We start from the raw sequence: 14,531 nt of genomic DNA, 5'->3' as shown, positions 1-14,531 counted from the left end.
TGACATGATCCAGAATTTTGCTAAAGGCAACAATTTTTGAATTTTTTTCCAAAACCTGTCATATGACCCCTCAGTTCCATTTTCAGTATAGGCAGCCATATCTATTCACGGATTAAAAATCACAACAGTCATTTTGAGCATAATACACTAAAGAACTATTATGCTTATTTTCATTCAATGATCTTAAATGGTTTTAGAGAAGAAGATTTTCAAAGTTGTATATGTGAAAAAAAAAAAACAAAAAAAAAACTGTTTCAGGGGTCGTAACTCCTACATTAGTCAATGAATGGTTTTGAAAATTTTGGCATAGGTGTTTCTCATGATGCTTAACAATTTTACCCATGCCAGAAATTTGGTAAAGGCAACAGTTTTTGAGTTATTTCAAAAAACTGCCATCTGACCCCTATGTTCTATTTTTAGTAATGGCGGCAATGTTTTTTCATGAATCAACAATCCCAACAATCATTTTGTGTGGGATACCCTAAGGAACATAAATGCCAACTTTCACTGAATTCTGTGCTATTTTTGGCAAAGGTCCGTCTCATGATGCTGAACTATATTATCCTTGCCAGAAATTTGCTAAAGGCAACGGTTTTTGAGTTATTTGCAAAAAACTGCCATATGACCCCTATGTTCTATTTTTAGTAACGGCGGCAATGTTTTTTCATGAATCAACAATCCCAACAGCTATTTTGTGTGGGATACCCTTGGGAACATAAATGCCAACTTTCATTGAATTCCGTGCAATGGATTTTGAGAAGATTTTCAAAGTTGCACATGCGAAAAATGCCAAAAAACTGTTTCAGGGGCCGTAACTTCTACATCAGTTATCCAATCTTTTGAAAATTTTGGCATAGGTCCACCTCATGTGATGCTGAACAATATTACCCTATGCAAGAAATTTGCTGAAGGTTTTTGAGTTATTTGCAACAAACTACAATCTGACCCATATGTTCTATTTTTAGTAACAGCGGCCATGTTTTTTCATGGATCAAAAATCCCAACCGTCATTTTGTGCAGAACGCCCTAAGGAACAATCATGCCAAGTTTAAAACCTGTCAGTCAAGTAGTTTCAGAGGAGAAGATTTTTTAAAATTTGTCCACGACGACGGACGCCAAGTGATGGCATAAGCTCACTTGAGTCTTCGGCCAGGTGAGCTAAAAATGGCAAAAATTGTTGAAAAAGGGCAAGAACTCCAACATGGCTTTACAGATTAAAACCAAAATTTGACCAGAGATAGATCTCATCATGCTGAACACTTTCAGAATTTAGCTAACCTAACCGTTCAGGGGATATATGTGAAAAACTACTGTCTGACCCTTATGTTCTATTTTTAGTAATGGCCGCCATGTTTTTTGAAGAATCAAAAATCCCCACAACAGTTCTATGCAGGATACCCCAAGGAACATTCATACCACGTTTGGTTCCAATTGGTCTTGTAGTTTCAGAGGAGAAGAGTTCTGTATAATTGTTAATGACAACGACGACAGACGCCAAGCGATGGCAATAGCTCACATGGCCTTTGGCCAGATGAGCTAAAATATGAATTTCTTTGGCGTTGTTATATTTTGACCCCCTATAACTTGAAAACGGTCCAAAACACATAAAATTTGTTGATACAAATTGTTTACCAGAATTAAATAAGGAACACAATAAACAAGAGGCTCCCCAGGAGACTGAATCTATCAAATTGTTGAATTTTGCCTTTCAAGGGAAATAAATTTAAAAAGAAGTTGTCCAATAACTTTGACTCAAGAAGACTTTCATAGGACTTATCATAAGGATCATTTTAAAGATGGAAAATTTCTTTCTATCTATCATAATTTTCAAGATATTGGCTGACAACTGTAAAAAAAGAAAAAAAACCATTAATTTTCCTCTTTCAAGGGCAATAACTCTTACAAGGAGTCATCTGACAATTTTGATCAGCTATTCAAGGAATTTGGCGAAACCTAATGGTTTTGGAGATAAATGCAAAAACTAATGTTTGATCCTTATGTTCTGTGTTTAGTAACAGCGACCATGTTTTTCAACAGATCAAAAATCCCCACTTCAGTTCTATGCAGGATACCGCAAGGTACATTTATACCAAGTTTGGTTTCAATTGGTCAAGAAGTGTCAGAGGAGAAGATTTTTGAAAGAAATAACATTAAAAATAGCAAACAAGAGGCTCCCAGGAGCCGGTATTGGTCACCTGGTTGAATTTTGCCTTTCAAAGGCAATAAATTTAAGAAGAAGTTATCTAACAATTTTGTCTCCAGAAGTCTTTGGTAGGACTTACCATAAGGATCATTTCAACAACTGAAAGTTTCTTTTAATCTATCACAGTTTTCAAGATATTGACTGAAAACTGTAAAAAAAAAGTCATTTTTTCCCTTTCAAGGACAATAACTCTTACAAGGTGTCATCTGACAACTTTTATTCCTGAAGACTTTTGTAGTCCTAATAATGTGGATCATTTCAGTTATTGAAAGAATTTAGCTAAACCTAACAGTTTTGGAGATACATGTGGAAAAAATACTGTCTGACCACTATCTTCTATTTTTAGTAATGGCAGCCATGTTTTTCAACGAATCAAAAACCCCCACATCAGTTCTATGCAGGATACCCCAAGGAACATTCATACAAAGTTTGGTTTCAATTGGTCAAATAGTGTCAGAGGAGAAGATTTTTGAAAGATATTACATAAAAAATTGTGAAAATCGTTGAAAAAGGCAATAACTCCAACACAGCTTAACAGATTAAAACCGAAAAATTTGACAGCAGATAGATATCATCATGCTGAACACTTTCACCCTGTCAGAATTTAGCTATACCTAATGATTTTGGAGATATATGTGAAAAACTACTGTCTGAGGAGAAGCGTTTTGAAATTGTTAACGATGAGGATGACGGATGACGATGGACGCCAAGTGATTGCAAAAGCTCACATGGCCTTCAGCCAAGGAGAATTAAAATAGGAAAAAAATAAACAACATTTTACATGGGTTTTAATAAAATACCAATTTTTCCCCTTTTCAGCCCCTTCTTCTAAAATGGCAGGGGCCACAAAGTCAACATTATATAGGTACCTTTCTTTGGTAATTAGTAAAAATAATATTAAAATTTCAGAACAATTGGTCAACCACAGCTAAAGTTATCACACAGAAATGAATTGTCCCCAGATAACGACAACTGCGCTATAATATTATACGACCACAAATTTTTTGTGGTCGCATAAAAATTAAACCAAGATTCATGGAAATGTTTTTAAGCATTTTCAAGTTATAATGCAAATATGGGAGATCCTCCTTCTTTATGAATAAAGTCCAATAACTTTAAAATGGAAAATCAGAAATTTATAACAATTGAAAGTATAGTTAACATTAATATAACTATTTTCAAAAGTTTCATGAAAATGGGTGTAACTACTATTGAATTATTATCTGAAAACTGAAAAATCCAACCTCCCTTTCTTATAAGTATGTTCAAAAACTCTTAATCCTGCAATCAGAAGTTTACAAAAATTAAAAGGAAGCTTACATCATTATAAATAAACAGTTTACCAAAGTTTAACGAAAAATGGTGGCAGCATTTTTGAGTTGTGGTGCAAAGAGTACAATGGACTGACAGATGGACCAACAGACACTGATATACCATAATACAACTTGTCTAAAAAGGGTTATTTCACCATATTTCAAAACTTTGCTTGTAGAGAATATAATAAATAAAATGCCTCACAATGCACAGCTTGATACCATCACAAAGGTCAAACCCTGAACAGTTTAGTGAAGGAACAACACACAATACAAGCTTAATACAGCTGTGTTATAGACTGCAATTAAATGTTTGACACAGGATAATAAATTGACAAGAACAGAAGCCGATTCTTTTGGGTCACTAATTTCTAAATAGTTCCAATCAAACCCAAACCCAGCCTTTCCTGGGGAGTACAGCATCTTGAGAAACAGTTTCGAAGGGATCTAAACACTTAACGGTATACTCAAGTTATTGTCAAGAAAATGTCTACAGATGACAATGACCATTACACAACTGCAAAATAAAAATGTTTGCAGGAATTCACCAATAAGTATTTGAATCAATAAGATAAAGGTGAGGACCAAATAATAATGAAGTTAGAAAAAAAAACTTAATTATGGAAACACTTACATATTTTTAATTGCTTTCCTCCTTTCCTTACAAGGAGCATGACGTTGATCATTCTTTCCATCACCACACTTGTTACTATAATTACCACTTGATGGCTTGGTAAAATAGTTACTTATACTGACTGGGCTTGCTTGTGAAGGACAACAGTCATGAAGAGCTTTAACTAACTGAAAAAAAAGCATAAATAGAAAGTTCAAACTGCTTACAGGAGTATATCAAAATTTAAAACTGCTAAATACTTGTTGTCTGTCAAGAATGAAGGTAAGATGTAGCCAATTTCAAATAAAAATTGATTTACCTTATTAACACCTCCAGTTTGTTGTGATTCCAATGAACTGACAAACACAACAACTTTCTCTCTATATATATTGTAAGCATTGTGGTATAAATCTGTACAAAAATAAAGAAAACTCAATAAATAATCTGTACAAGATTCATCTAATTCCACGTAGGTAAAGTTGCAGATAAAAGAAAGATTCCTATATTTATCAAAGGTAAGAAAAAAAAAAAAAGAAAACCCCATTCAGGCCAAGATCTGAAATAGGAGGTGCACATCTTTGATGTATGATTAACAATCTGAAATTTTCATTCAAGTCCATTCAGTGGTGTGGGAGCAGTAATGGTTAAGAGTTCAGTACTCCTCTGTAAAATGGAAGTATGTACGGAAGGACTTTGCAAAACAAGGGGTACAAAGATTGATGAAGACATCTGTAAAAGCAAAAATCACTTAACTGGAAACACAAAAACTTTTAATCTGCAGTTGAAAGGCAAAACTTCTTTAATGGAGACTCTTAATATTATACAGCATTAAGTGACACATTTTTCAACTAAAGAGCCTGAACTGCTCACCTGGAGAATTGAAATCATTTAGTAGTATCATTTGGAACAAAAAAGTTAATAATTAAAAGAGACCCTTATACCTAAATTCTTCATGCTTCCCACTGAACCATTTGAGCAACACAAAAACTGGATCATTTGAAAAGAGCTTTGAAGTCAACATCCTATAAAGCTTCACAACTTTGTCACTTAAGATTTCAGAGGAATTGGTCTTTAAAAATGAAAAAAGCCAAAAAAGAAAAGTAAAAAAATACAATAACTCCAACAAGGGTCAACAGATTTTCACAACAATATACATTTTCCTGCAGTTTCATTATAATTGGTGTGTTTTTAAGTAATTGTGTGAAAACTTGAACCCCACTTTCCCCCTGCTATCATTAAATTTCCCTAACCTGAAAACAAAAAGACTAGAATTAAAGGGACCTTACTACTATAGATATATACACTTTTCCATAATTTTAATTATTGAAAAGAGTTCTTTGCGTCATTGTAAAACTGGAAATACTCCCATTTTCATGAATAAATTTCCATAACTCAAAAACAAATTGGAATTTTAGAAAAATTAAAGGGAGCTTTACACTATAGATATGAACACTTTCCCAGAGTTTCTATTTGATTTGTGCAAGCCTTTTTGAGTTACTGTGGGAAAACTTGCAGGACTGACAGACAAATGGACGAGGGTTGCTAGCAATGAAGGACGATGAAAACCAAGATCAAGGGAGGCTAATAGCTCAAATGGCCTTTTGGAATAATTTTACCCCTCCAGTCACAATAAGACCCAGAATCATTTGCTGAGATCAGTGTCCACCAGAATTATTCAATGACTACAATGTCAACACTTTACATCATTTACTGAGATCAGTGTCCACCAGAATCATTAACTGACTACAATGTCAACATTATACCTTCACTATCAGATCAGTGTCCATACTTTATCTTCACCAACAGAATTATTTACTGAAAACAGTGTCCATACTTCGCCTTCATCACCAGAATCATTTACTGACAACATTCTCAATACTTTACCTTCACCACCAGAATCATTTACTGACAACAGTGTCAATACTTTACCTCCACCACCAGAATCATTTGCTGAGATATCAGTGTCTATACTTTACCTTCCCCAACAGAATCATTTGCTGAGATCAGAGTCAATCAGAATCATTAACTGACTGCAATGTCAACATTATACCTTCACCATCAGATCAGTGTCCATACTTTACCTTCATCACCAGAATTATTTACTGAAAACAGTGTCCATACTTCGCCTTCATCACCAGAATCATTTACTGACAACATTCTCAATACTTTACCTTCACCACCAGAATCATTTACTGACAACAGTGTCAATACTTTACCTTCACCACCAGAATCATTTGCTGAGATATCAGTGTCTATACTTTACCTTCCCCAACAGAATCATTTGCTGAGATCAGAGTCAATCAGAATCATTAACTGACTACAATGTCAACATTATACCTTCACCATCAGATCAGTGTCCATACTTTACCTTCATCGCCAGAATCAGTTACTGACAATAGTGTCCATACTTTATCTCCACCAAAATCATTTACTGAGAACAGTGTCAATACTTTACCTTCACCACCAGAATCATTAACTGACAACACTGTCAATACTTCACCTTCACCACCAGAATCATTTACTGACAATAGAGTCAATTATTTACCTTCACAACCAGAATCATTTACTGCCAACATTGTCAATACTTTACCTTCACCACCAGAATCATTTACTGACAATAGAGTCAATACTTTACCTTCATCACCAGAATCTTTACTGACAATAGAGACAATACTTCACCTTCACCACCAGAATCATTTACTGACAACACTGTCAATACTTCACCTTCACCACCAGAATCATTTACTGACAATAGAATCAATACTTCACCTTCACCACCAGAATTATTTACTGACAACATTGTCAATACTTTACCTTCATCACCAGAATCATTTACTGACAACATTGTCAATACTTCACCTTCATCATTAGAATCATTTACTGACAATATTGTTAATACTTTATCTTCATCACCAGAATCAATTACTGACAACATTGTCAATACTTCACCTTCATCATTAGAATCATTTACTGACAACATTGTCAATACTTTACCTTCATCACCAGAATCTGATGGCAGTATCAATGTATGGTTTTCTGATTTCTTCTTAAAAACATAACCAAGTCTAATAGTAATTCCTACAATAATAGAATGAATACAATCAAAGGTACATAATGACAGAAAAAAACTCCAGAACAAAATCAAGTGCAACTAGATGTATACAGTGAGTACAGAGGATATCCCTATAATATATTAGATGTATACTGTGAGTACAGAGGATATCCCTATAATATATTAGATGTATACTGTGAGTATAGAGGATATCCCTTACAATACATTAGATGTACACAGTGAGTATAGAGGATATCCCCTACAATATATTAGATGTACACAGTGAGTATAGAGGATATCCCCTATAATATTTCAGATTTACATTGTGAGTATAGAGGATACCACCTACAATCTATCTGGGTCAACAGGTAGCCACTACAGGGTTTTCATTAATTTTTCAGGCAGAAGATACTATACAGAAAGTAGGAGGTACCAAATAAATTCAGCAAGGGGTCTGGGGGCCGCTTAAGGCCCCCAACAGGTCCAGGGCAATGTCCTGGTAGGGGCCCAGGGGAGGCTTCTGGATGTTAGCCTTTTTGAGATTTAAATTTTGACTTGAAAATAAGGGATTAAGTATGCAATATTTGCTTGTTTTGTTTAAAATATATGAATTTGAAATCAAGATATATGACAAATCATAACTGACTTAGTCTCAAACCTCTGAAACCCAGGAGCTCCCCAAAATTCCCACTGGATCCAAATCTAGACTAATGTTGATAAACTTTCTTGACTGTTTAATACTATGCCATTTTATATGAAATTTTGATAAATGTCATATTTTGTTCTTAGGCTTTTATTTACTTGTTACAAAATTTGAACACTAACATATGCAAATAAAAGCATAGGAACAAAACTAAACATTTATTAAATGAAATTCCATAACATGTGGTGGTTCCTAGTGCTGACTGAATAATTTTCATAATAAAACTTTGTTGTTGTTTATTACTGTGACATGTAGTGCAATTGCATGTGTTTTATTGTGAAATGTTGGTCTAAAAATTATAGTCTGATAAGAAATTTGTTGCTTCTGAAAAAGAACAAGGCTGGCAGTTTAAGACTGGTTGACTTTTAGACAGGCATAATTTTTTTAACATTACAATGTATTTATTTTCTATTATTATTTACAGTAGTGTTGAATCAAAGATCCAATATTTTTTTCATATTCTTGGGAGCAAAGGCCAGACATGTTTTTTTCAAACTTAGGGTTGCCACAATATTTTTACCAAAACTCCCCCTCCGTGCCGAATCGAATGGTCATCCCTTAAATAATATTCTGTAAAAGTTTGTTTCATGTGTTGACTCGCTGTCAACACTAAAAATTCCTGCAATGTCTGCACAAATCACAACAAATATCAGGAAAAATGACGGGTATGGGACAATTCCAAATAAGAACAGCATTTTTTTGACACGTTTTCATAGAATCTTCACCTGTGTTTAGCTTTTTATTCAGCACAAAATAATTGGTGATTGCTTTGACATTGTTAAGGCACCACATGTTTTCTATCAATGGACACTGTAGGTTAAATCGTCGCAGGTTAAAGCGCTTTACTGATTAGATCCCGACCCAGACCTCGACGAAGGCACCCATATAACCAATAATAAAAACTAGAAATCGCAATTTTGGAGACATAGTCTACAGACAGAACGATCTTAGATATCTATTTACTAGATTTTTCCTCATGATTTTTTTGCTTTAATTTTATTCTGCCGGTACCAGGTGCTACTGTAGCCGGGTAAAAGTATCAGGTACCAGCTCTTAATGAAAGCACTGCCCCTGCCATCTATCTGACTCAATGGAATCCCCTACCATCTATCTGAGTCAATGGGTACCCCCTACCATCTATCTGAATCAATGGGCACCCACTACCATACATCTGAGTCGGTGGGTACCACTACAAACTATCTTAGTCAATGGGTACCCCTACAATCTATCTTACTAAATGGGTAACCCCTACCATCTATCGTCGTCAGTGGTCAGTCTCCCTGCTGATCTATCTGAGTTAATGGCCAATCCTCCTCAAATCTATCTGAGTCAATGGCCAATCCCCCTACCATCTATTTGAATCAATAGTTACCCCTTCCCATCTATCTGAGTCAATGGTACAATAAACTGTAGAAAATACCAGTTAAAATGCTTTGTGCTTTAACTTCTTTTCTTGTCTCCTCTTCAAGCCTTGCTTTTATGGGTTCATACAATAGCTGCTCTACTTCCTACAAAATAGTGTCATGTTCATAAATTTATGATAAATTAATTCATGATCATATTTTCAGCACCTTATATCACCACTAATACATGCCAGAGCTTGCCGTAACTACACATATTTACTCTTGCATACATGTGCGAATTTGTTTGTGCAAGTATGTAAGGTATTGGACGTGAGAATGAGGCTTAGTCATACCTTAAGTTGATGCCTCTGTAGCCATTTCCTTCTGGATTTATTCCCATCTAAAGAATAAATTTCCAAATGGCACATCAATTTTTCTCCAATCTGAAAAATAGATACAGTAAGTTATACATGTGAAAAAAAAAGAAAAACACAACAAAGGCACAATGTACAATGTATATAACTGATAATGCAAAATATTAAATACTTTGTGAAATTTCCAAAATGCTATCAACAAATAAAAACATGTTAAAGTAAGCTCTGAAAGGCCCACAAAAAAATTAAAATGTACAGTAACAGTACAACAGTTCTTTAAAATAAAAACCAGAGGCTCCAGAAATCCAGAATCTGGCTGTATGACACCTATGTTCTTTTTTTTTGGCAGCTGCCACAATGTTTTTGAACAAATCAAAATTGAAGCGTAAAATTAATGCAAGATACCTTAAGAAACAATTCTATCAAGTTTCATTGCAATCTGTCAGGTAATTTAAGAGAAGATTTTTGAAAATAACATTAAAATCAGCAAAAAACTTCAACATCAGTTAACAGATTTTCATGAAAATTTACCCAAGACTACAGCTTGACCCCTGTGGTCTAGTTTTAGTAACAGTGGCCATGTTTTTCAATGGATGAAAAATCAAAGCATTCTTTTGTGCAGGATATCATAGGGAACAATCCTACCAAGTTTCACTTGTTAACGATAACAGGTGCTAAGTGATGGCAATAGCTCACATGACCTGTATTAATGGCCTGGTGAGCTAATAAAAATTAATACAACGACACAAAGACACACCAATGACTAACATATCCAGCCTGTGGATTGAGCATGTAATCTGTGGTGGGGTTAAACTAATTTTATAAAGCCTTACCCATCTCCCTTTTATGTAATGTGACTAATTTTGTAAAATAGAATATTACACCTGTTATGCTAGACAGTTACACATGTATGTACATATATATATGTATGTTTGAACTTGTATTTGATGAAAAGAATAATTATCATCGGAAAAGCAATGAATATTGGAAAAACAAGCATTCTGAGAGTATTGGATGGCGTGAATTGGATGAAAAGTCTGCATTAGTTTTCAAAAACCAAGGATCATAATTCATAAAAATATTCAATGGACCAGAACAGTTTGAACTAGATATGTAACTTGTCATGATAAGCCATGTACCAACTATCAAATGAATATCTACAAACATGACAGCAAAAAACTGTGGAAAACCAATCTGCTGTGAAATTAACATATTCTGAGGTGCTTCAATATTTATGACACATATTAAAACCTAATTGTTCTAAATTAACCCAACTACCAATTAAACCCAAAGCCTAAACAACAAACACATACATGATGACGTATACAAATCAAATAAACTAAAAACGTAACTCAAATTTTAATTTATCATCAATGAAAATTTTGATATATTATGATGTTCTAATGTCAAATATGCATTAAATTAGAGATAACAAAAATACCAGACTGATTTTTGTGTACAGGAATTTCTGGTTGCACATTTTAGACCTTTAGTAAACAGAAAATCGAATCAAATCATTTTTTCAACAAACATTTTAAAAATCATTAATTCTAGCCCAACCATCATGTCATTTTGTAAATGTGTACCAACTGTCAGCTGGAAAGAGCATGTAATAATGAAGAAACTGGCACAATAATAGTTGGGTATGGGAAAAAGTTGGTACAAGTTACACATTTTAGACCATACCATTTGTATCTCTTATATTGTCCACTATTTATTTGCATACATGCTCTGTTGTACGTTATACATTTGTATTTTATATCAATTAAAAGCTCAATAGAGCTTATGTTTATTTATTGTTGATAAGAATTTTTTATAGTTTGACTATCAGACACGGAGTGTTTTGACCAAAAAATATCTCCAGCGCCAAATCCCAAAAGGGATTAGACATGCGACATGTAACTGGTTTGGTAACCAGACAACGCAGACCGTGTGACAAGACAACTCGGACCATATTAGAAAACTTGTTCCATATGACAAGACAACTCGGACCGTAAAACCAAACTCAGTCCAAATGCCAGAATAACAAACTTCATAAAATATGGGAACTTAAAAGATAGAAAACTATATTAAAGATATGTTTTTTCATCCATAATTTTCTTAAAAGAATTTTCAATGACATTTCCCTTTTTAAAACAAAATTATTTTATATGACCACATATAAGACATGTATCTACGACTTGACATTTCTGACTTCAAGTTTTAGCAGCATGCAATTTGCAGAGTTTTTAATTAGGTGAAATCAAAAATATTGTGTAAACTTTCCATAATCTATTAATTTTAATGAAGACAATACCAAATTAAAGATCTTTAAAAAGTTGTTATCATTAATCAGACATAATCACCCCCAGAATTAATGATACATTAATTAATATGGAAGATCAAAGAAAATATTATTTAGCTTGTATGATTACACATGAGCAGTGTTCCCATTTCAACTTTTTTAGTTCCATGGCTTGACCAAGCCACAAAAATGCAATAAAAGTAAGATCTACAGATTTTAGTCATCATATTTTCAACAATGTCAGTAGATTGCAAACAGTGTTCTTCGGCTATACGACTTCGCCAGGAGTCAGTCCTTTGGCACTGCTGTAACAAGTTTTTTCACAGAGCTTGTACCCGCATTAAACAGAAAGACTACAGAGAGCAGATAGCTACCAGCAGCCAGACGCAAAAAGTACCAGACTGTCCGTAGACCAGACCATTCCCTACTCAGAGTTGACCATAAAAACATGTGCCAATCAACAGACCTAACCTGAAACACGCTACAATGTGTTATGTCACATATCACCACAGGATAATTATTGCAGAATTGTTATATAAGTACAATTAGCACTGTTCTAATTGCCATAAAAATACACTCGAAGCAATTAACAGACTTAAAGCTCCCAAAACCGACAGTATGTTATAACAATACAGGATGGCTGAATGAAAAGTTTTGTCACTATATTATACTTTTAATATACGGTCCGAGTTGTCTTGTTCTACGGTCCGACTTCTCTTGTATTACGATCCCAGTTGTCACGGTCCGAGTTGTCTGGCATTCATTGCTTTCTAAAGAAATAAAAAAGTAATTGGTGGGTTTTTGACACGAATGAATCATCTCCTGTCTGATTTTTGTCTTAAAGACTGCTACTTAATTGGTGAATATATATATATTATGCTAAGTTGATGCTTTACCTGCAAATATTTTGTAAAAAAATTGTTTCCCATCCTAGCAAAGAAAAGGCGGGTTTCTACATTACTTCCCCTGACATAAATACTTTCTCTGGACTTATCCATAGAACATATACTAAACACAAGAGAAATATAGTTGGAAAATAAAGTCTCTTCGACGTTTTTCAAGAACACAAATGCTATGATTTAATCCAAACTACAATATTACATCGAGGCCCAGCAAGGTTACAAGAGGGACATGCAACCCAGGATACCAAGATGGCGAATCCACAAAGTAGGTGTAGAATTGCGAGGTAAAAGTGTGATTTCTGTTAACTTCATGCATATATCAGGCTGGTTATGGGAAAGGAAATTTATATGTGCCTACAGATTTTGACTGTTTATTTTTTATAGCTGTACAATGAAGTATATTACCGAAATCAACAGTTGAAATTTTGGTTATAATGGGGAGTAACGGAGAGTTCAAACGACAAATTTTGTCAGAAAAAAAATTTCGGAATAACATTGAATATCTCCGTATAATTTCACTTTCGTGACAATATCTATGGCTTCTTATCTGTATAGAAATGTGTTAATAATAAATTTGGTCGTTTTAAAACCATCAGGAAAGATCAATTTATTTTGTGTAAGTTAGTAAGTAAATTTTATTTAAAGTCGGCAGATATATGTACAATATAACAAGCAACATAAGCTCTTTACAAATTAATGTTTGTTTACAAATTGTTCCCCTTTGTTTAATTAATGGCAATTAATGCCTTCAGCTCAGACAGAATTGTCTGTCTTAGTGGTCGTGAATTAATTACTTTGAACAATTAATGTAAAAATCATAATGTTATAGTTATATTATTTACATTTATATGGACAATATATATTTTTTATTTTCAGTAAAATGTTTGAAGTGTCAAATCATGTGGTACTACTGATAATTTTGCATATCAAAATATTGCATAATACTATTTGATATGTTCACATTGAATTTAAAGGTATTTTTAATAAATTAAGTTAGACGAACAGGATAATTACACTATGAATAACTTATTAAATGCTTAAATATGTTGGACTTTTTTCCATGATGTAGACTGATGCATTCTAACATATCAGAACGTAGATATGTTTGATTGAGTGATTTCATCCTCTTTATTGATTAAACTAATTTTCTGTGTTTCAGGTCGTACGTGGAGGAAGATAAACTTTGGAATTAACTTGCCATACCGTGGACATATTTGTGATAAAGTTTTAGCCCGGTCAATGACTATATTAGACATGACAAGTATTAATTGACAGACCCTGTGATATGAATCTTGGTGTAATTATGAGACTTATTTAAAGCAAATATAAAAAAATCTTTTAAAAAAAACTACAAGAGTTTATATTAAAAGGAAAATAATCAAGTCGACTCTATGTTTTATTTTAAAAATCTCCAGTTGTTGAAGTATTTTTAGGAAAACCACTGACACCAATCGAAGTCGATACATGCAATTTCACAAGACAATAACATGTTCGTGTTATGCAATGCAGAAGTGTAACTCCTGAGTTCCGGGGCAAACGCTAATGGAGAAAGCACATAATAAAACTTACATGTATACTATGTGTATGCATGCATATATGTATATATATGCATCATTTAAACATGTGTACTCTTCAATTTTTTTTTTCATGTTGACTTTCTGATTGCATCTTTAGTTTGTATTTGATTGTTTAAGGTATTGGCATTATATCTTAATGAGGAAATAAAGACACAAATGAATAACAA

At 33.6% G+C, this 14,531-nt stretch overlaps 1 protein-coding gene and 1 long non-coding RNA gene across 3 annotated transcripts in view; one reads left to right on the top strand and one right to left on the bottom strand.

The window, feature by feature from the left end:
- LOC148623272 (uncharacterized) overlaps positions 1 to 12,846 on the bottom strand; it is a 30,018-nt gene extending 17,172 nt beyond the window's left edge. For both annotated transcript variants that reach the window (XM_088564999.1, XM_088565000.1), the window contains exons 1-6: positions 12,782 to 12,846; positions 9,581 to 9,670; positions 9,305 to 9,392; positions 7,124 to 7,207; positions 4,449 to 4,540; positions 4,151 to 4,317 (exon numbers count right to left, since the gene is read on the bottom strand). In XM_088564999.1, coding sequence (XP_088421125.1) covers positions 4,151 to 4,317; positions 4,449 to 4,540; positions 7,124 to 7,207; positions 9,305 to 9,392; positions 9,581 to 9,670; positions 12,782 to 12,814 — 554 coding nt within the window. In that variant the 5' untranslated portion in view covers positions 12,815 to 12,846. The remainder of the gene's footprint in view (positions 1 to 4,150; positions 4,318 to 4,448; positions 4,541 to 7,123; positions 7,208 to 9,304; positions 9,393 to 9,580; positions 9,671 to 12,781) is intronic.
- A 65-nt stretch (positions 12,847 to 12,911) lies between these two features.
- Positions 12,912 to 14,169, top strand: LOC148623271 (uncharacterized). The gene is made up of 2 exons (XR_015919403.1): positions 12,912 to 13,071; positions 13,947 to 14,169. It is a non-coding gene; the product is annotated as an uncharacterized LOC148623271 (long non-coding RNA).
- Positions 14,170 to 14,531: the final 362 nt, after the last annotated feature.

The sequence above is a fragment of the Perna viridis genome, chromosome 2, assembly GCF_037379345.1.
Source record: "Perna viridis isolate PV_CMFRI_1.1 ecotype Kerala chromosome 2, ASM3737934v1, whole genome shotgun sequence".
NCBI lineage: Eukaryota > Metazoa > Mollusca > Bivalvia > Mytilida > Mytilidae > Perna > Perna viridis.
Note: the sequence above shows the minus strand (reverse complement) of the source record. Positions and strands in the feature narration are given on the sequence as shown.